The following is a 23,558-nucleotide window of genomic DNA, read 5'->3' on the forward strand; positions in this document are numbered from 1 at the left end:
ACATGCCTAAATTTTTCACTCAAGTTTCAGGGCAGAAAGACAAGAAAAGCTTCATTTAGAGCCCAAAATAGTCACCCCAGCCAACTCTTACAGGTTCCCCTCTCATCTATGGTTCAGCCTTACCTCTCTTTATAGCTACCAGTTCAGACTTTTCAACTCGGTGAGCTGATGTCCTCCTCACTGGTGAGGAGATGAATGACGTGAGCTTATCTCCTATTTCTTTGAGGAGATCAAGGTTCTTTGGTGTAAGCTTCATAATCTTTCTTCCCCTACACCTGTCATTGTGCCTTTATCCTATCTTCTCACATCTGTGCCTTTACCTGTGTAGATCTTCAACTCTTTTCTCACTTAAAACATGTCAAGAAGCATCCTGCCACCTTCCCAAGTCACCATCAACCCCTTCTACAAACACTGGGATGTCTTTTCTTCTTAAGTTAGGTTTCAGGGTTCTAGAGGTTTATGTTGGCCTAAACACTCAGAACCAGAGAAGCTATAGCCCGTATGAATGTAGTGAGATTATACTGATAAACCATTTCTGAGTAAATCCACAAAACAAAGGGGGACTCCTATTTTTGCATAATGTTGCTTTAAGAAATTTTTCAGAGAGAGGAAACAAGACACATATAGCTATATAGAAGACAGGACAAGGCCAAAGCCTCACTAATCCAACTATAAAAGTTCTAGCAAGACACTTTTAGATGTACACAGTTCAGTACTTAAACAGAAAGTGCAAAGAATGATCCAAAGGGCTCAGCTTCCACAATTCAAGATAAGGAACAGGGTAACAAAGGGGCCAATTTTAGAAGGAGTTATGGGATGTTGCATTGCTCAGGACTTCATTCTAGACAGCAGCCAAATGACTTCTAAAGTCACAACTCTGCTATAAGGCAGAGAAGGGTACGGAGAAGAGGGATGACGCAGAACCAGGTAATTGATGAGAAACTGGCATAACAATCTTCCAGAGGCAATAGAGAGATAAGGAGAAGAAAGCCTTAGAATAGCTCCTCAGAGGCCTGGCAGCCTCCCATGTTTGGGGAGATTACAAGAAATTCTACTAAGGCTTAGATCTGCTATGGTTCAAGTCTCTGCCTATGTGAATATCTACAAGGTCACCAGGGTGATATGCCAGAGCCATTCTCAAAAATAATAAGAGACCAAGTAATGCACAGATAAATAATGTTTTGTCTTAGTGTCTATTTATAAGTCCATGTCTGTAAGAGGGATTCCATTGAAATCACAGCCATCACCTTGGGTTTCACTGGCCTCTGAACCCAGTACTGAGAGACCCAAAACTAATTTCTATTTAACTTGAATGCTAACTTAATAATCAAGTAAATACCTTCATGTTTAATGCTTAAGCAGAATTTCATTAAAATTTCTTTGACATTAAGCCAAATTTTGAAGTGAATTGGAACTGGTTTGCATTTCTTAAATTGGTCTTTCTTTGGAAATAATGAAAAAGTGTTAGAGTCTTGGCAGAATTCCAATGACTGTGACTCAACTTGTTAAAGTTAAATTTTAATATTTACACATTATATAGTATAATATTTATACTAGGCAACAGATTGGGAGTGTAGAATTCAAAATAAGATACACTTTGACTTGGAATTACAGTATGGTAGTCATTACACCCAGAGAATCTGGGGTTATCTAATACTAATGCTGAGGCAACCCAAGCAAAGGATTTTGGAATATAAACACTACTAAGCATGGGTTTGATGGCAATATGTGCTTTATATACTGGCTGATCATTGATGTCACTATTATTGAGATGCTTAGGGGAAATCTGGCTTGTTCATAACACCATCTACTAGCTTGTATGATAATGAAATCCATTAGGCTACGAGCAACCTGACCTGAGCATGCTGGGAGCTGGGTTGGCTCAGGGATAGAAGGTAGGGGGCACTACAAAAAAAAAAAAAAAATGAAAGCAGTCAGGTTGCGGGTGGTGCTCATCAATAGAGTGCTTACCTGTCATGCTTGAGGACCTGGATTTAATCCTCAACACTACCTACCTACCTACATACATACATACATAATTGCAGTTGTAGAGTCTTTTAAAAAGTATTCTTTAGTTGTAGATGGACACAATACCTTTATTTATTTATTTTTATGTGGTGCTGGGGATTGATCCCAGTGCTTCACACATACTAGATGAGCACTCTACCACTGAGCCACAACCTCAGCCCTACAGATGTAGAATCTTAACATTTAAGAATTGCTTAGGACCCTGGAAACTATACAGAACAAGCTCTATATTTTACATATGAGATAACTGAGGCCCCAAAGGATTGAATGATTTGCTCAAGGTTAATGAGCCAGTTATTGATAGGCTGAGATGTAAACTTTCAGTCTAAAGATATTATAAGAGAGAGATTCTTTAAAAAATAGTGATATTTATTTGGGAGTAGCATGGCAATAGGAGAGCATTGCAATGAGAATATGCATGATAGTAAACTATGGGCACATTTAAAAGGATTGAGGTAAGGGGATGTTAATAAAGACAAAAGTGCAGATGATTAGATATTTTCAAACAATACCTCTTGATCACAGTAATAGCAAGATTGGCATCAGTCTGAGGTTGAACAGACAGTTGCTGGGTAGATACCCTTTTAGAAGTAATTTTTGAATGACATTACAGTAGCCTCTGTTCAAGCTTGTAGTTCTGGCAAAGTCTTTTGTGATAGTTACTATCAGGAAGTCATGTATAAGAATCCTTCCTTCATAACCTCCTTGTTTTATTTATTTAGATTTTCTTAGTATGATGCAAGTGACTCCATCTTGACTCTGACACCTTTTATATTCTTTTCACAAAATGCACATGTTTAACTCTAGTCCACAGACTGGAGAAACTCCAGATAGAAACTCATATGGACTTTCCTGAGGTTGATCTTATTGCAGATATATTAATAAAGAATGCGGAAGGTCCTGAATAAAACATCCTTAGATTCTTTGGTGCTCATGCTGTAAAGAGGGTTCAAGAGTCACTTGGGGGTAAGATTGTAACATATCAGTTCCTTTCAAATCTCTCAAATCAGAGATCTAGGAGAGCTCTGAAAGAAAAAAATAGCACCAAATGCAAGTCTAAATACTATTAAGCCTCAGATCTTGGGCCTGCCTGGAGGGGAGGAGACTCAATGTAATACCCTTTTTTACCCAGTCACAGTTGTGTGCAAAGGGATCATTGGGCCAACTTGTGAGGTAGTGAACACCCTGAAATGGATCTTACCACTTATCAGAAAGAGGATTTTATGTATTGAATGGAGGAGTGGACAATTTAATTGCATGACCACTGTGGCTTCCTCTGCTCTTTGATACTCTTAATGGAAATCTGCCTCATACCTAAGTTGTGAGTGCATATTTACATGCATGCATACACATGCCACATTAGTATTCACTGCACCCTAATATTCAGCCATATCATTGGCTTAATAGCCTCAGGTTGTGCCTACAAGATAACATGGAGACAAACAGTTACAAAGAGAGCATTCTGTCAATCACACAGCCATTTAGAATCCACATCCTTTATTTAATAATTCTGTCTGCCTTGTGCCAAACCATGGACTTTCCTTGGAGGACTTCCAAGTTATTTCTTTCCTAAACTAATCCCACACAGTCTTGAATACGATAGTCTTTTCACATAGAGTGGATTGCTTGCAGACACTAAGTCCTGTTTAGTTTTTCAGTGATTCATGAGCATTTTAAGGGAAACTTCCCAAACTCATTTTATCTGTTCAACCTCCAATTTAGAAAGCACAGGAGTAAAAGAATGCTGTTTTCACTTCCTCTTTCACCTTTTCTTTCATTAAACAGGGAGCTTAATGCACTGGTTAGGGATCAGAAACCCAAAAAGATGATAGAAAGGACACTAAATTAAGAGTCAGGAGACCTGGGCTCTTGTCCAAGTCATGCCACTGACATGGATGACATTGAGTGGCCCACTTTCTTTTATTATACTTGATCTTCCCCATAATGGAAAATGATGACTTTGATCTTGCTACCTGCTCAAGACCCTTAGATTGAAGGTGGCTTGTGTATTCAATTTTCTCCTATTTTCATGATCCTTATTTGGACTACAGTAAAGTGTTTTGCAGGTATATGGTACCTTTCTGGGTAATTTTGCTCCTGTCGGAAGATGTATTGTCATCTCTATTGTTGTAATGTCACTGAACCATCTTATTAATCAATAAAATGGATGAGTTAATGTGCAGGGTTTTATAAATGAGTAACCACAGATTTCATACTATTGTAATATGTAAACATGATGAATTCATTTTTTATTGTTGTGCTCAACGTAAGAGGGCAAGTGTGGCCTCACTTATCTTGAGCAATTGAGCATCTAGTTATTTGAGGTAATTTAAATGTCTTGTGTCAGTCTCTTAAGCTACTTGCATATGAATAGAAAATGTAGTTTCAGGGTCACTTTTGGATGGTTATTTTTATTTAGTTTTACTGAGTAATAATATCTTACATCTCCAGATAAGTGGGACCTTTTCCCTCTTCTCTCCTTCTCTCAAAGATCTAGTGTCTCTTCTCTTAGTAATAATGAGGATAAAGATAAATAACGTGGATAAAGCAATTTACCTTCAACAGACATTTTCACATACATTATCTCATTTGGGGGTCACAGCAATCCCCAGTCATACCATTGAGAAAAGTCAGCCTTGGAGAGCTGAAGCATCTCACCCCAGCTCTCACAGGCATTAAATGACAGAATAGATGTGGCTGGGATGACACAGGGCTTTGCCCTCCCTCATCCATTGGGAACTCTTCATGTGTGAGGTGCTTCTCAGAAGAGACATTTGAAAACTTTGGTGGCTCATTTTTGTGCATTTATTCATCTGAGTGAGAATGTTGAAATCCTACTATATGCCCTGTAATAGGTTTAGGCACTAGCAGGGCAAAAGTGGATAAGTGTTACACCTGTGTTAGGCAAAGTAATGTCAAAGATGTCTAGGCTCCATTCCCAAAGCTGTGCATATATTATCTTACAAGCAAAGGGACTCTGCAGATGTGATTAAGTTAAGGATCTTGAGCTGGGTGATTATCCTGGATTATCTGGATGGGCCCAGGCAATCACACAGGTTATAACAAAAGAGAGGCAAAAGGGTCAGTGGAGAAGGAGATGTGATGACAGAAGTAGAAATGAGGGAGGGAGAAGGAGTGATTTGCAGATGCTATGCTGCCAGCCCTAGAGACTGGGAAGGAGCACCAACCAAGGAATGCAAGTGGCCCATGCACACTGGTAAAGGCAAGAGAATGGAGGAATGCAACCCTGCAGACACTTTGATTTTAGTTCATTGAGACACATTTCACACTCCTGACTTCCAGAATAGGAAGAGAATAATTTTTAGCTATTAGATGTTATCATGTTCGGGGCAATTTGTCACAGAAGCCTTAGGAAACTGATAGAGGACCTCCCTCATCATGTATTTCAAAGAGCAACAAGTAAACAGTTGCATTAGGATGGAATTAGTGAATTTGAAGATGGTCCACAGAGTGCTGGGGAGTGGGATCAGAGACTCTGAATTCATATTGGATGGCATATGGGGTGTCAGGTAAGGATTCTTCAAGGAGGCAACAGGGAAATGAGTCACAGACATTTGCACATTGCAAGAACTAGCAATGGGGCAGGATTTTTCTGTGTGTCACTGTGGTCAAGGAAGGGCCACTCCAGAGGGAAAAGAATAATAGTCTGAGGATTCCATGTGCATTGAGGTAGGGAGCAAAGTCATTGCTCCTAAGGATTCTGCATCAATGCCCAGGTTTGGCAGAGTCTTTCCACCTTCTTCCATGGATTATATATCTGCACGAAACCTACATACATGTAATATATATGAGTGTGCATATGTATACTTATGCATATATACATGTATGTATATGTAAAACTCTCTTAAGATAGTGCAACACAGCATATACATCAGCATAATATTCAGCATCCATTAACTTAGGGACACGCTGTGGAATTTGAAACAGCTGAAGCTTGAAGTAAATCATCTCCTTTCTTTCCAGTCTGTGTTGGATCGTACATTACGATGAATGGAAGCAATTATAGGCAGATTCAGTGACAGTGCCATCATTTATGGGAGTATAATCCCTCTGGCCAATCAGTGCTCTAAGTCACAATAAATTACATCAGACTTCCAGTATTACTTGAACATGTAGAAGGCTATGGATCAATGGGTATCTGCAACTTGAAGAGCTTCTGCATTCAGTTCTTGTTGAATTTGTAATTAACAAATGAAACTAAACTAATCACAGTGAATTGTTCCTTTGACTACATTCTTGTTGGTGAGCATACTGGATGTTGAGCAACAAGAGTGTGAAGTGCTGCAGAGTGTGGGCCTGTGCTCTGGTATATGGAGCTGCCCATCAGCAAATAAATGCATCTATCAGAGCATATGAATGGTGTGTTTACTGTGACAAAATGGTTCATCCTTGTAGGCTCCTGATTTTTCTGGCTTGAACGGTTTGTGTTAATCAATTATTATTTTATATTAAAAAGCATACTTGCATTTTTCCACAAATTGGCTGGGAATTATCCAAGAAAATATCAGTAAACTGAGGAGTTCTAAAAGTAATGTGTGAGGGCTGGGGATGTGGCTCAAGTGGTAGCGCGCTCGCCTGGCATGCGTGCGGCCCGGGTTCGATCCTCAGCACCACATACAAACAAAGATGTTGTGTCCGCCGAAAACTAAACAATAAATATTAAAAAATTTTCTCTCTCTCTAAAAAAATAAAATAAAATAAAATAAAAGTAATGTGTGAAATGTAAGTGAAACAGGTAGAAAAAAATTGCCAGTGGCTTATGTGAATCAGAATTATCCCCTGCTACTATAAACAACTTGGAAAAGAAAAGCAGGTGTAAAAGCCTTTGTACCTACATGGAGTGTCCATTTAAAGATACAGTTCATGTAGATTTTCCCACTTGATTATTTATTCTCATTAGTTTCTGTGCTTGATTATAGCCTTCATCTCATGAAAGGAAATTAACAATTATTCTGGACTAGTTCTTTGGCTATTTCAGAGGAAGGCCTGTACCAGTTCCCATACACAGCACACTGTTTGCAATGTTCATTAAAAATATTAGGGGCAACGATGTTCAGCAACTACTTAGCATAATTTTGTTTTACTAGTTTATTATGCACCAGTGATACTCAATTGAGTCTTAGTATTAATATACTCATAATGTCCAGTGCAGTGCCTCCATATGGTGCATGGGGTAGGAGCATATTAAATATACTACACAAACAGAGTTCAAGACCTCACGTATATTGATCAACAATACACCAATTAGATAATGCAACAGTCATGAAAATAAACACTGGCATATGTGCCCAAGGTCTAGATGAAAATGGGACTGATAGGACAAATGACAAGAGAGAATGGAAGATCAAACAGGGCCACATAGGTTACACTGTTACTACAAACCCAAAGGCACAAAGTGTTTTATTTTCCAGAGGCACAGCATTGAAACCAATGTCATTTAATTTCTAAATGGCTTATTAAGTAGAACTAGAAAATCTCTCTCTTTAGGCTAGCACTGCTAAATATAAATACAAAGTGAGCCACAAATACAAGCCCCATATATAAGTTTAAATTTTCTACTAGTTTCATTGAAATTGAAAACAAAGAAACAGGTACAATTTGTATCTTTTCTTTAACCTAATGTCTGCAAAGTATCATTTTAATATGCAGTCTTGTATAAAATGATCAATGGCATGCTTAGTACTTTTTACATACTAATATTTTGAAATCCAAACTAATTTACACTTACAGAGTATTTTTATTCAGACTAGTTTATTCTCATTATATACTTTTCAAATGCTTAGGTTGGCTAATGGCTACCTTGTTAATGCCACTTTAGATTATTGCCTAACAAGTTCTCTTCTGCCTCTATTTTATGATTTTTTTCCTTTCTTTCTCTCTTTTTTTTTTTTGATAAGAGTTTGTTTAGAAGGTTTTAAGAGTAGGGTTGAATGTGGGGGTTATGGGAGACTGAGCCTCAGAGTAGTTCAGGGATCTACTTGGGTCACATGACCTGTAAGTGGAAGAATCACTTTCTGAAGTTTTTCCACCACATTACCTTTTGCTTCCAAAAGCCCATCTTATATGTGACCTTCTTTTACATTGTTTGCTACCAGTGCATAATAATGAACTATTTGCTAGTCATCTAATAATAATAACACATAGAAAATTATTCAAAAACCTTAAAATAAAGCACAATTTTCTCTGGAACTTAGGGACTTTCCCCACATTGGGGATGAATAGAATTAGAAAATATTTTGCAATTAAAACACAGTTGATGTAATAGAAAAAGAAACTCCACCTGGACTTAGACAACTGGCCTTCATATTCTAGTTTTGCCCACAGTACGTGACAGTAAGCATTAAGCATCTAGCCCTTCTAGATCTCAGTGTTTTCATCTGTGAAATGGAAGGTCAGAGTGCCTGTGTGACCTATTTTTCAGGCTTATCACAGGTCTCAAATAAAATCACATTCATGCAAATAAGAGTGTAGTGGGGTGAGAAATATCATACAAATGTAAGAGCTATTATTTTACAAAAGATAAGTAAATTCTTGAAATCCTGGTATGCCCTAGATCCATTCATTCATTTATGTTACAATAACATTGATAATATGTAATCCACTCGCCCTCAAAATCCTAAATCATTACATTTCAGGCAACACTCCTCCTCAATCAATCCCCAATTTTCTCTCCTCCTCGCTGCACTGCTAGTCTGCTTGATCCAGGCATTTGTCAAAGTGAAAACATTTGGATCGCAGCCCAGCTAGATAAGAGACAAGAAATCAGCACACACATACTTCTGAATGAAGGACTGAGCTGGTGACCTCAGGTAATCAGAGGCCTCTCACCTCCCCAGCAGAGCACATTTGTACCACACCATAGCTCCTGGGCTGCCACATACAGCATGCTAATCATATGTGTAAGGCTGTGTGTATGTGGGTTGCCAAGACTCAAGAATAGGTTATGCTCTGGTGGGTAAATCCATTAGATCCATGCTAGATGTATAGGATAAACATGTGTCATATTGCATCAGAAAAAAAGGTAGTGCTTTCTTTTTCATATCATTTGGCAGGAATGTTCACTATTAAAGTGGCAGTATTTGGTGTAGAGAATTTTCTCTTTATTCAATGAGGACAGTAGAGGGGAAGAAAAATCTGGCACCAAACACTAATATGCACCTAAAGTAGTACTAATGATGATGGTTGTAATAATGATGGAAATAGGAGCTGCTACTTGCTCAATGTTAGTAATATGTTATTTTGATTAAAATATGAAATATTAAAATATTAAATTGCAAGGCATTGTCCAAATTTATTCACTGCTCTTCAGAGAGCAAATGCACAGTGACAGAAGGTTTTTAATAAAAATAGCAAGTGCACCTAGAATAAGTATTGTTAACCAAATAACTATCACTGATATCATTTACATGTCATATTTCAAAAGATGAATGTGTTGTCTTAATTTGTGTTTTAGACACCACAACAGGATCTCCAAGCATTTAAATAAAACAGAAACAGTTCATTAGAACAGAAGGAAACTATTGGAATATATTGGTCACAACTTGCTTGCAAGCATTTCTGACAGCAGCCCTCTGTTGAGGAGAAAATTGCACAAATTGCCAGTTATTATCATTTTTAATAAATAAGCCTTCTAACCTCTCTCTTCCTCCCTCCCTCTGGCTTCTTTGCAATTGTGTTCAACAAGCATATTTTCAGTGGGACCATTTCTATTACAGAGTGATTGAGCTCTGATTTACACATCAATTACCCACCTTCATGGACATTTTCATGCTCCCCTAGCTGACATCAATGAAGCATAACTGCGTAAACGCTTTATTTCATACCAGTTTTGGATAACTGAGACTGATAACTAATCATATCGAGAGACAATGTGCTATAATACAGGAAACAATAAATGCTTCCCTTTGAAAATCTCATCTATTCTTTATGAGCTCAGTGATCGCATACTTATCTCAGTCAACCATTTCTTTCTGCAAGGATCTTCCTCTCACTTGGTACCTCTAGTGAAATTAGGGTTTTACCCTCAAACACAAGAATTTGCAGAAAACCAAATCGTATCTTGCCAACTTCCCAAAAGCAGAAAATTTGATTACTTTCCTATCAGTGCTGTAGACCAATTTCACCAAACATCCCATGGACAATCCATGGACCCAAGCTTAGCTGTATCTATAATATCTTACACATTTATCTCAGGGGATCCTCTCCAACACCACTTAGTTATTTTGCAATAGATCCACCTTCTTTTTTGAACTATGAATTTCCTGAAAGCTCATGCTCTGTCTTTTTTTTTCTGAGCACCAAACATGGTGCCTGGAATGACATAGGCATCCAGTATGTTTGTTGACTACGTAGACAAATTAATTCATGTATTAATGAATATCTCTGTTAATATTTGTCACTGAACTTGGGCAGAAAAATATGTTTGCCTGTCATTTGTTCATTTGTTCAGTCAAAAAATATTCATCAAGAGCTGAACACTGAGTTTGGCACATATCCAGATAAATGAGAAGCAGAAATGCATTATTCCTCCCAAGTGACAGTTTCATTTAACACCCACAAGTTCTCTGAGACACAGCAGGAAAGGGGTAAAGAAGAATGAATTGGAAAGGAGTGTCATGCTGGAGTAGAGAGAGGAGACTGGATAGTAGTATAATGCAGACTAAAACAGACACATCTTAAGGTCAAGATTAGTTGTACTCACCTTTATGAGGCCCAACGTCGTCACTGTGAACTAGCTCAGAAACAAAACTTGAGGGTGTATTTGTTTGCTAGGGTGGTTGTAACAAAGCACCACAGACCAGGATGATTCAAATAACATATTTTTGGTTTTACAATTGTGAAGGTTAGGAATCTAAAATCAAGGTGTTGATAGATTGGTGCCTTTTGATGTCTGTGAGGAAGAATCTGTTCTACCATTTCTACTTGTGTCCTGGCAGTCTTTGGCATTTTTTGACGTATGAAGCATTGCCCCAGTCTCTGTGCTTGCCTTCACATGGCATTCTCTCTGTGTGTCTATGTTTTCTTTCATATATCCTCATTTTGTTTTGTATTGTTTTGACATTTCCTCATTTTTTTAAAAGATGCCAGTCTTATAAGAAGATTAGGAGTCCACCTATTCCACTATGTTCTCCTCTTAACTAATTAACATTTGCAACCACCCTCTTTCTAAATAAGATCACCTTCTGAGGTACTAGGAGTCAGGACTTCAACATATGAATTTTGGGGTGACACAATTCAACTCGCAGCAGGAGGCTACCTGGTTTTAGTCAGGCACTTCTCAAGATAGAAGGGAGAAGTATAAGCCATGGATAGATCACACCTATAGGTCCATGTGAGAAAACAAGCCTGGGGTCATAACAAGTTGCAGAGAGCAAGAGAAGTAGGCTATGCCTGGGGTTCTCGGCTGAGGCCAGAGCTCTGTGGGGGTGCAGCGTCCAAAGAGGCAGGGGCCAAAAGGTTAAGCTTGTAGGGGGTAGAATTTGCTTGGGTAAAATTAGTGAATGCATTTGGATCAAAGGGTTTGGTGAGACATGAAAACAGAGCTTAAAATTGTCAATTATAAACTGCTCCTTAAGGGCATTAATTTCCTTAGTTTTAAAGTAATTAAGAATACTATTTCTGAGAAAATATTGTTTTAAATTAAGTAGTTATTGAAATTACCTTGCTTATAGCTAACCAAAACTAAAACACCTTTTAAAAGTGTCATTTATGAGGAGCCAGAAGGTTATATTAAGACTTTGACTTGGAAAAGAATTCCTGATATTTAATGAGCATCGAGAGGAAATACCTCAGGTAGCTTTTTCCTACTTTGAAAGACAGAGTTGTTCTGTGTAGGTTGGCTGCAGAAGCAACTGGTATGGAGCTCAGGATGAGGCACATGGGGGAAGTAGGACTTACTGGGAAAGCACAGGGGCAGAGGACCAAGCAGAATCTTGGACCACCAAGCTTGGCACCATGCCTGCCTTGCCAGACAGGAAGTTTGGAGAATGCCACAGAAACAGAGACCAAAGTCTAGGAGGAGGCAGAAGTTCAGGAGGATAGCAAGGATAACAATGACTATGACATTGATTCCTAAGCCACACCATAGATTCTACATACTGAACCTTTCATGAAGTCACAATTCAAACAAACCACAGAGTTCTTTCAAGCCATCACAAGTACTCAAAGCCCGTCATTGCCTCCTTTATGCCTCCTCTCCCATGGATCCATGCAACATTTCTGATTATGGAAAACATATTCGCATTTCCTTGAAGTAAATCAAGATTTAGATCTAGCAGCTCTTTAAAGCTCAGCATTGCTGTCAACTCTGATTAATTTAGAGAGAATTATAAATGAGATAAGTTCAACTTGACACTAAAGAGTGCATGAAGAAATACTGAGAGAAACATGAAGAAACACGAAAATAATAAATTGTTACCTTTGATTGGCAATGAGGAACAGGGTGGATGCTGACAAGGGGGGAGCAAGAATGTTTAATAACATTTTGAATTTAATATAGTTTAAATTTTCAAACCTATTCAAAAGCCATAAATATATGAATGAATACATTTACTTTATTCTCTGATTATATATTGTCTTGCTTTGTGCTATTCATTCAAAGACCCTGCTGGTCTTCAGGATGTATTCTTTTTTAGAATGATAAATCTTTTTTAGAAATATCTTTCTTTCTTTCTTTCTTTCTTTCTTTATTTATTTATTTATATTTATGTGGTGCCGAGGATCAAACCCAACACCTTGCACAGGCTAGGCAAGCATGTGCTAGGCTGAGCCACAATCCCATTCCAGGAAGTATTTTTGTAAGCTCCTGAATTATGCAACTGTTGGAAGCTCTCTTGGTTTTGTCATTCTGAATGTGAGGAGCCTGTAAAGCACTGTTTTCTGTTATTTATGGTCAGTGAGCAGTTAGGAGTAACAGTGATAACCAAATCTCATATTAAGGAATGGGCCAGAACTAAAGTAATTTTAAATGATTTTCTATAAAAATGGAAATCAAACAGGTAATCTACGCAAAGGTTAGTAAAGCAGACCACAAACTCAGGGGTCCATTGATATTATGATTGTGTAATGGAGTCTTCTTACAGTGGGATATGTGCATATGGAAGAAAAGAGTTTGAAGGAGATGAAGGCAGAGAGTCACAGAGTTGTAATGGGTGACTGATACATTCTATGTTGCCTAGGAAAGGGTCTCTATTTTTGCAGAGTAAGACAACCATATCATGTAGGGAGGGATACGGGGCATATCTCTTAGCCAAGGATGAAAAGAATTTACTTTCACAGCATAGACTTTTTTAGAGTACATTTTAAAGGGTTTCCTGAAAGTTGTTGCTGCCCTGAGTACTACTGCTGGCAGAAGGGAACTTTTGGGTTGCTAGAGTCATGATCACTGTATAGAAAAGCAGCATTTTCATTAAAATGGAATCCTCTAAAAATGGAGTTTTATTGTATTTCTACAATATTGTTGATGATCAATATCCATTTGAGTGTCTACCTGTCCTTACTTTACAGAAGGATCTATACCATGATCCAAAAGCCCTTTATAAGCCATGATATTCTACAGGGAATTTAGATTTGAGATGTACTCCCTGGGTCAATTGCACTGTGCCAGTTGTGTGAGAAGAGTTTATATGAGTGGTTTTGTCTGAAAGTGCCCTTCTTTTCTGTAAGAAATACTAGCATCTTCTTTTGACTCACAGGGTGGCCTCTGGATTCTGTTAGTGTTATTGGTTGTTGTTCTGCATGACAAGTCTATTTTTGTAATAACTGTATTCACCTTCAAGGCATTTCTCCCAACATATATCAGCAATGTAGATATTTGTGTAATATAATATATCCTTTTCTCAATGGGACCTGGCCTCTTATTTAACATCATGTAATAAAGAATTAAATTACTCTTGTCATATAAAGTCCACCAGATGTAGGCACATACAAATGGGTAAAATAAAGAAATTTACCTATGAATGATCATTTCATGTGTGGAGACTAGAAGTTGTTGTCTATGGGATGCCTGGGACACACCTGGGAGATTCTAATACAATTGGTCTAACATGTGACCTGGACATGGGGTTTTATAAAATCTCCCCTAGATGATTCCAAACTGGAATAGCAACCAAACTGGGGAACCATGTTATTTAGAAATATGTAAATTTTAAAATGTAGTATATTAAAACTCGGGTCAATATTAACTTATGAATTTAGCTCATTTATTCATCAATTTGGTGTCTCTATATCAAAGATCATGTATGAGTTAATTCAGAAAATTTTTCAAAGTATAGCTAATGAAATATATCTTATCTTAGTCTGTTACCAGAGAGAATTTAAACCTTGGCAGTCATGAAATTTTGCTACAGGTTCAGTGTGCTGAAGGTCAGTGGTAAAGCACTTGCTTAGTATGTATTAAGCCCTGGGTTTGATCCCCAACAATGTAAAACCAAAAACCACCCAGCAAATAAAATGAAGAAATTATGCTCTGATTTTTAGAGAGTGAAGAGAAATTATAAAAGTTATATGTAAATGTTTTTGACATTTGCAGGTCTTGTGGTGGTCTTCGACCTTTGAATGAACACTGGATTGGGAACCAGTCCATGTCTTGCCAGTTTTCTAGGTATTACTCATATCAAATGAGTTAATGTGCAGTAAAACTTTGTGTGATGAAGGCAAATCATGATCTCCCCCATTCATTGTGAACAGCCGCTGGTAATTCTCAGAAACCTTTTTCATTCACAGTCATGCTCCACCTTTAGACTGACTGTGTGAAGAGAAAACATGAAATTTATTTTGATTTTAGGTAAAAGAAAACCAAGGTTTGTAAATGTAAAAGGATTTATTAATGATCGAACATCTTGTAAGTGAAAGAGATAGAGCCCATCCCAAATCTCAGAATTTGTATACCATCATTTCTGGACATAGAGCAAATTTCTGTAAAGCTTTCCTCCAAACAACAACGAAACATCTTTCTTTGATGGGTGTCAGGTTAGTTTTTTTGCTGGGTTTTTACCATGTCCAAATGTATTAAACTATCTTTTCTACTTCAGTGTTTGGTATTTGTTAGGGAGATTACAACATTACTTTGGGAGTTTGGTAGGCTAGTCAAAATAATTTTGTCCAAAATCTAAACTGTGGCCTATTTTTAAAAAGAAGAACCTAAATTTCCTTCACAACATGTGCATTTGACATTGCCTATTTATGTACAGAAAGGTTCTTTGTGTTTGCCTGTAGGATGTGATAAGTGAATTACAAGACTCCGACCTTGAGGAATAAAAAGTCTAATGGGAGACATAGAGAATTCTAGCTAAATCATTAAAAACATGTAAGACTGAGCTTTTCTAATGAATATGGAGTGACACAGGACTGAGACTGTCCATACAGTAGAATGTTATTCAACTCAAAAAATAAATGAAATACAAATTCATGCTACAACATAGATATGTCCTGAAAACATTATGCTCAGTAGAAGAAGCCGGACAGAAAAGACCACATATTGCATGATTCCATGTATGTGAAGTGTCCAGAATAGGAAAATTTATTCAGAGTAAAAGTAGATTAGTGGTTTCCTAAGACTGGGCTGGATGAGGGGATTGCAGGGCAGGATGATCTCTAAAAGATGCAAGATTTCATTTGGGGCTGGTGAAATTTTTCTAAAATCATATCAAGACAATGGTTGCAAAATTCTGTGAGTATACTGAATGACACTGTATTTTGTGCTTTAAATGGGTGAGATTATATGGTTTGTGAATTGTATCTCAATAAAGTCATTATAATAAGAAGAGGGGACTCGAAGAGAAGGGGAATAAGTGAGATAGAAACAAAGCAAGAGAGGTGACCCTTGGAGGGTCTGCCTGACTCCCTGGAAGGTGATTAGATAGGCTTGAGCTGAATCTCTGCTACCATCTTCAGAAGTGGAGGGAATGAGATGATCCCAAGGTGTCCCTACACTGGAATAATAAGTCTGTTTCAAGCAAGACTACTGGAATTACTGGTGTCAACATCATTTTATAAAGTACAGATTTAAGAGAACCACAAGAATAAGCACTGGTCCATTTCCCTAAGACCAAAAGAATAATGGAATGGCCTGATGGACATCCATCAGACTTTTAGAGTACATACCATGTGTTTCCTCTCCTTTCTATTCCCATTGATTTTTCACAAGAGCCAGTGTTTATGGAGGGAGAGACCATTTGCTGAAGAGTGCTGTTGTGTGCTGAGTTCTTCGTGAGTCCTGTTGTCTAAATATAAACTGGGAGGTTCCATTGTTTTGAAAATCCCCTTTCAAGTCCTTATTACCTCTCAGTCTATAATCCACACCTCCAGATCTGAGGCTTTCATGTTTGTTTCCTATATGTATGAAATAATTATTGCCCACATTAGCTTTTTTATTTTATAGTTTTTGATATAGCACTTCAGGTTTAGGTGCTTATGGATATTAACAGAGAAAATATGTAACTTGATGTTGATATTGAAACAGTTGGATGGAAGGGATTTTCTCTTAACAAGCAGAAGCTATATAGAGATTAGTAAGTGTCGATTCAAACTAGGACTTGATATTGAAAAACTCTAGAACATGGACTGAGGATAAAAATCCACACATTTTATAGAATGTATATATTCATTCAGGAGAAAGAGTGAGTTATAGTGTATGTTTGTCCCTTGGGTGAATTAAATATGTATTTTTATACTTTTACTAAGATATTAGCCAAAACAGAGGCATTTAGTGCAGTTGGACTAGAGTGCAGTAAATCCTACATTAGTTAGCAGTATTTTAAAACAAACTTGTCATTTTAAAACATCAGTGTTTTAAATGTTCCCCCAAGTAGCTTTGTAAAGTAACCAAATTAGGTGAACAATGATTATTGAGATTCATGAAATATTCAAGCCAAATAGGCTTAAACTGGTTTTTACTCTCCCTACCCCAGCCTCTTCCCCACAGATGCAGTTAATTTTTATAATCCCTTTAGGGTCTGTACATTTTGATATAAGGAAACTGATATTTTTTTCTATACTCAAATCCAAATTAAATTCCTGAACTTTTTCCCTACTAGCAATTTCTAATAAAATACAATTCTAAGTAAAGTTGACCAACGGAGTGCAAATGAGGCTCATATTTATTCTGGAATGTGATGGCAACACCAGAGGCGGAAGGATAAACCATGAGTATTGGGAAAAGAGCTAGTTTGGGAACCAGAAAACCTGGGTTTCAGCCTCCTAATTCTGCCACAAACCTGCTATGAGGCCTAGTATAGTTTTTTTTTTTTTTACTTTAATTTCCCCATCTGTAAAATGAGGGCACCACAACTAGACGATTACTAAAGTGTCTTCTTGCTTTAACAGCTGTGTTCTAAAAGACCAGCCTACATTGTTGCCCAAGTGAGCTACCACTGTGAGCTAATGAAAATGGCATAATTGAACTCTCTAGATTTTAGTGAATCTACATGTGCTCTAGGTTTTATTATCCCATGAAGGTAGCTTGGGCTTGTTGTGTACAAAATGAGGGTTACCTCCATACAAGATCAAGTTTAAGGACAAGGTTAGGAGAACATCTGAAAGAAGACAATAAGGAGAAGAAATTACTTGAACCTGAAGATGGAAGAAAAACGGATTCAAATCTTCTTTTGCCATTGGTTTGATGAGAACTTGGATTAGCTCCTGTCATTTTCTGGGTACCTTAGTTTCCTCCTGTAAAGAGAAGAGTTTCTGTTTTGGGAGGTCAGGGAAGCATACATGCAGGTAAAATCACAGCCACCATAAAAGCCCCATGATAGGGTTAAATTTCTCAGCATCATACCTGGCACCAGAGTGATTAACAGAAGACCTTAATGAAACTTCTTCTTCTTTGTGTCCTTTGTCTATCAGCCAGTAAGGATGTAACAAATTAGTGATTCCAAAAGATAGGCTGTAGAGAGAGAAAACAAAAACCTTTGGTTAATTAACCCAGAGAGTAAATTTGGTTTGGAGTAGTAGTCAGTGGATTTCATATCATCCTAATGTGACAGATTTCATTATATCCAGGAAAAAAGTATTGACAAAACATCCTTATATCCTAAGAGTGCTGAGTCCTAGCATTGAGTCTTTGGCTTATCTTCTCAATAGGAAGATGGCTTTTCACACTGATAGGCCCGATTCATCCTGTCCTCATTACTGCGAATAAACTCGGATTGTTCAGACCAATAATATGATGAATGATTCTGGTTTCTGGCTTGAGCATTTCTTTGTAGGCATGGAGCACTTTTTCCTTCAGAAAACAAGCCTGGGAATATAAAGCCACATCAAATCATCAGGGGACAGACATATGCTTTCCTGCAGCCTCTGCGGGGCTCACAGGTTCAAACACAACCTGCCTGAATTATAAGAACTTTAATTGAGTAGATAAAGAGGTCCTCATAATTATAAACTGCAGTAGGTATAACAAGAGGCTAAATACATAGCTGTGGTTTTAATTAGCTGGTGCTTCAAATTAGTAATGTTGGTTTCAGTCAGAAATCAGTGACGTTGTACACTGAAAGCCTCATCACCATGTAGTTCATTCCTCATTAGACCTCGCCATGTGAAGCTTTCAATACAACACCATGCTGAGAGAGAAAGGAAAAAGTTGGAGCTATTTGGTTGCCTTCCAAGAGCAGTGGAACTCTATGGAGAGGAAATTCATTCTCACCAGAGATATGAGAATTAACTGTTCTTTGTTAGATGTGTTAAAAAATGCAGCAGGCAGTTTTGCTTGCAACAGATAACATCCGTGTGCACACTCAATCTGCTATTCAAATTTTCGTCTGGAATTTGGTAGCTAATGAACTGATGCAAAATGCAGCCAAGAGCCTCCTAACAAATCAAAGCCAGGTCTAAAGCCCTGAAAGTGCCCTTACTGCTGACCGCTTGAAGGGTTGTCATGCAAGTTGAAGCACGTTTCCTTTTCTTCTCCTTCTCCTTTTTTTCTCCTTCAGGGTTTTAATTATATCTTTCCCTCAGAGGAGAAAGAAGGTAGTTTGCAAAGCCAAGAGACCAAAGCACTTCAGTTCTCTTCGTGGGAGAATTAAATGTGATCTATGGGCCTGTCATTCTGAGCTGTCAGGTGCATGAAATGAACAGATAACTGGAAAACTGACATCTTGCTCACATTACTCAAAGCAAGAGACTTTGGTTCTCGTTTGTGTGTGGAGAATCATCTGCTAAGGAAGGCCTAAATATTAGTTGTCCCTTTTCTCCTTTGCCACAAATCCTCCCCTGACCTCTAAATATTGGTTTAATTTGTTACTCCACTCCCACCCCTGGCACTCTGTCTTTCTTACATTTTGATAAATTGATGGGATTGGACTAGCCTTGCCTGATATGTGGTGTCAGGCACAATCTGGTACTGCACACTTAGTGGGCTGCAGATGTCACTACACCTGCTTGATTGCATATCTACCCCCAACATGAAGACAGTGGGCACTTGGCAACTACTTGAAGTTGTGATCTTAACTTGTACATGGGAATGAAAGATAATACCAGAAAATATAATATCTCTGAAGGGCATCTGACAGTACAAATGGTAGACTGCCTTCCAGTATTTGAACTTGACATCTTTCAGACAGGCAGAGAGGTGAGGCCCAGGCATTGGGTAGGTATCTGGAGGTTTTCTTTGCCTTCCTAATTCAGCAATAATACTTGCTGAATATACTCATGAGTGGCCAAGTGAACACCTCTGTATTCAGCACTGTTTGTATTTTCAAAGTGTCAGTGCATTAAAAAAAAACCCTATAGATGTTGCCACCATCTTAAAATAGAAAAAGGAAATGAGTGTTGTTTATCCAGAAGATATGGCTATTAAAGACACTTTGAATTTGACAGTTCAAGAAGTCCTGTGGAGAAAGGAGGATAATTAAGTGTAGTGACATCATACATTCTATATATATCAATAGCTAGTTTAACTGCGTAGCTAATTCATACTCTAGGCTCTTATTTTGTAAATTAAAATTATGATATTCATGAGAAAATTAGCCTACCAATGACAGGTATTAAGGTCTTGGATGTATTCAAAACCTGTTGATTATACTTTTATATTGATAATTCTCTTGTAATTCCTTTAGCTGTTATGCTCATGTGCATGTCAAGTATTTAATTAATTCTTAACATTGTAATATGAACATGGGAAAGAAAACCAACATTTACAGAGCACCTGGTTGATAGGCATTTTATGTATATTTATATAATTTAAGTTTGCTCAGTGTGTATGTACTCACTTTGAATTAGCCTAACATAAAAAGCAGAAGAAAAAAAACAGTGAACAAAATCCACTACAAGTTGAGTATTCCTTATCATATGAATATTCACATGAACTTTACTTTACTTACACACTTAGCCTGAAGGTAACTTTATAAAATATTTTAGTGTGCCTGAATTTTACCTGTTCCCCATGACCTGAAGTCAGATGTGGAATTTTTCACTTGTAGCATCATATCAGCACTTGAAATGTTTTGGATTAGGGAAAACTATGAATTTCAGATTTTCATATTAGGGGTACTCAACCTATACTATCAGACTTTCAGATTGCTGTTTAATTTGCAGTCTAGCATGAGGAAGAAAATAATTTTCTCAATCAGGGGATATCCCATTATTTAACACCTAAGGTCCCAGAACATACCTTAATTTTTGTCTGGAAGCTTTTGATATTACAGTGGGAAAGACTGAAATGTGATGAGTCACAGAATTATTCTAAGACATTTGTGCATTTAGGCCATTCAAGACTTTTGGCAAATCCTTTATTTCATTGCTGGTTCCATTCTTTTTAATGAGTGTCCCTTGTAAGCTTTTAGATTCTTATTGTAAACTATAGAAAGACCAACACAACAACCACCAAAAAGGCAGTGTGTGAGATTTTCAGTTATCCATTTGTCCACACTTCATTTCTACAAATGACAGTTTCAGCTCTCCTTCAATTCCATTAGGCTAATTCTGCCTAGGGACTTAGGACAGAATTCCAGTTTATCTGCAGCTCCATAGAGGTAATTCCTTTCCCTTGGGAATTTGTGACAGCTGTTGGAGTCTGAGCCCTAGGCAGTTGGCAACATGATGTAACTTTAACTTATAACTTTTCTGCACAGTGGACTGATTTTTGGGGTATATGCAGTAACCTGTAATGAACAAGGACAAAGAGAAAGAAGTTGTTCATATTTGCATGGTCCTGAGTATAATTTCTACTATGGAAGTTTCTGTTGTTTTTTTTTCTTTACTCTGAAGAATCATCTAGGATCTTCAACCCAATGGGAATAAAGAAAAGGATTCTTCCCTCAGTTGCAGAATCAACTTGGATTGTGTTGACTTGCATTTTTTATTCTTATTGATAACAAGGGGCATATAATTGATTCACATGACTAATTAACCTTTTTTCTTTTTGTCCTTTCTTTTTCGTTTCAGTCACTATGAACAGGACCGTAGTGCACTTAAAAAAAGGGAATGGGAGCGAAGGAATCAAGAAGTTCAGCAAGAAGACGATCTCTTTTCTTCCGGCTTTGATCTTTTTGGGGAGCCCTACAAGGTAGCTGAATATGTATGTAATTTATCTTTCTAGAAAATGGTTGCTTACTATGTTTTTGAAATCACTAATCAACATTAATTTTAAAGCACCTACGTAATTTCTAGGATAATATATTTTACAAGTGAAATACATATATATGCTGTATTTGGAGTAATTACAACTTTCTGAGGAAGTCTTCAGAGACAAAAGTCCATGTTCTTTGAGAAGTATGGTAAGATTTGAAGGAGACCTGTGAGACTTCCTGTCTCCGAGGAACCTGTTACTGCCTACAATTATTGCAGCAAGGAATGCCCCATCTTTGTGTTTTCCAGGACTTTGATTTTCAGCCAGACAGCCCCTGAAGACTTCATCAGAATGTCAACAGATATGCCTATTTCTCTTCCCAATCAGTGCCACCCATTGCAAGAACATTGCTTTCTTTTTTCACTTGGTTGTTAGCAGCTGTTCAGTGGTTTGAGTGCTCTTTGAAAATCACTGTCCTAAGAAAAAGGAAAAAGCCAATCTTTTTCCTGGTGGTTAATAATCATGGGTTAGGAGATTGCCTCAACCCAAGGAGGTAGTTTAGTTAGGCCAATTTTCTAGTGGTATTCTGGCTAGTATGTAGCTCCAATAGTGATGAAACTGCTATGTTTACAAGTATTTATTTTACAATGTCTGCCTCTGAACTTTCTACTAGGGGTGGAGGTTAGAGGAGACTGGGAAGAAATTATGATGGAAGGATCTTATTCAATTGCTGGCAGCTGTTTCATTTTTCATTGAAATTTAGTACCAGTGTAATTTTGTATAATGAAACAAAATGATGTAAAAATAAAATGACAATAGAGAAAATTTTCAAGAATTCTGATTTGAGAAGAGCATCAATTAAAGGATAGTGACTTTTGGAAAAGGATAGTTCTTAATGAGGACAGATTTGGTCAGATACTACCTCAAAGTAGAGAATAAGTTGTTTAGATTGGTGGCTAGTGAGACTAGAATCTTTCTGCCTTATTCAGAACAAGTAAGGAGTTCTTGATTGAGATACTTGGGTACCTGCCAAGTGTGGGAAACCTGACAAAGAGGCTTAGGTCACCTATGCTACTGATTTTCAATTTGTCAGTATTAGCACAATTCATAAAGAAACATTTTTCTTATTCAAATCAATTCAATTTATATACTACATTTGTACTTAGATATATGTTTATTGAATGAACATTAATTGAAGTCCCACTATGCACTAATCACTGTCATAGACCAATAAACAACAGGAAATACAACACAGGCTCTGCCTTTGAGGAATTCTTAGTCCAGTGGCAGAGATCATCATGGACAAGTGATGGCCCAACTGCATGGTGACCATTAGAAGGATAGGAAGGGGAAATATCATTCGAGGGAGCTTAAACACAATTCTGGGCATGGAGAGAAGTCACTACATGTTTTGATTCAGGGCATGGCCCCAACAGGAGAGCCCTACAGATTCTAAAGATGATGTTGGGCAGTGTGGAGAGTATGAAATAAGTATAAATGATTCCTGAGTTTTTTACTTGAGAGGATGATGATATCATTGAAAGTTGTTTAGGAGAACATCTTTTCTTGTTGTAGAGGGAAAAAATGATTCAGTGAGCTGTGAGTATATTGGGTTTCAGATGCCAGTGGGATATCAAGAAAACAATACATAGTGGGCATTGAATATATGAATCTGGAGCTCATGGGAGTGGGGAAGACAGAGACTTACCTGCTATTGGCATGCAGGTGGCAGTGAAAGCTACAATAATTAATACTATCATCAAATTAGAATATAGAGTAAGAAGAGGGGAAAGACAATCCTGAGGAATAGCAGCATTTAAGAAGTAAACAGGTGGTAAAAACAGAGGCCAGGAAAAACTAAAATAGAATGATCAGCTAGGTTGGATATGAATTAGCAGAGAAATATTTAAGAGAAACGAAGGGAACAAACAATTGTTGGAGGAAGGATTTACTAGTTACATGCCATTGGATAAATCAGGAAAGGTAAGGATTGTAAAGAAAC

At 37.5% G+C, this 23,558-nt stretch overlaps 1 protein-coding gene across 1 annotated transcript in view; it reads left to right on the forward strand.

Annotated features, from left to right (window-relative positions):
- Aff2 (ALF transcription elongation factor 2) overlaps positions 1-23,558 on the forward strand; it is a 347,505-nt gene that overhangs the window by 6,412 nt on the left and 317,535 nt on the right. Inside the window, exons 2-3 of the mRNA XM_077106520.1 lie at positions 14,579-14,650; positions 21,433-21,553. Coding sequence (XP_076962635.1) covers positions 14,579-14,650; positions 21,433-21,553 — 193 coding nt within the window. The remainder of the gene's footprint in view (positions 1-14,578; positions 14,651-21,432; positions 21,554-23,558) is intronic.

The sequence above is a fragment of the Callospermophilus lateralis genome, chromosome X (assembly GCF_048772815.1).
Source record: "Callospermophilus lateralis isolate mCalLat2 chromosome X, mCalLat2.hap1, whole genome shotgun sequence".
NCBI lineage: Eukaryota > Metazoa > Chordata > Mammalia > Rodentia > Sciuridae > Callospermophilus > Callospermophilus lateralis.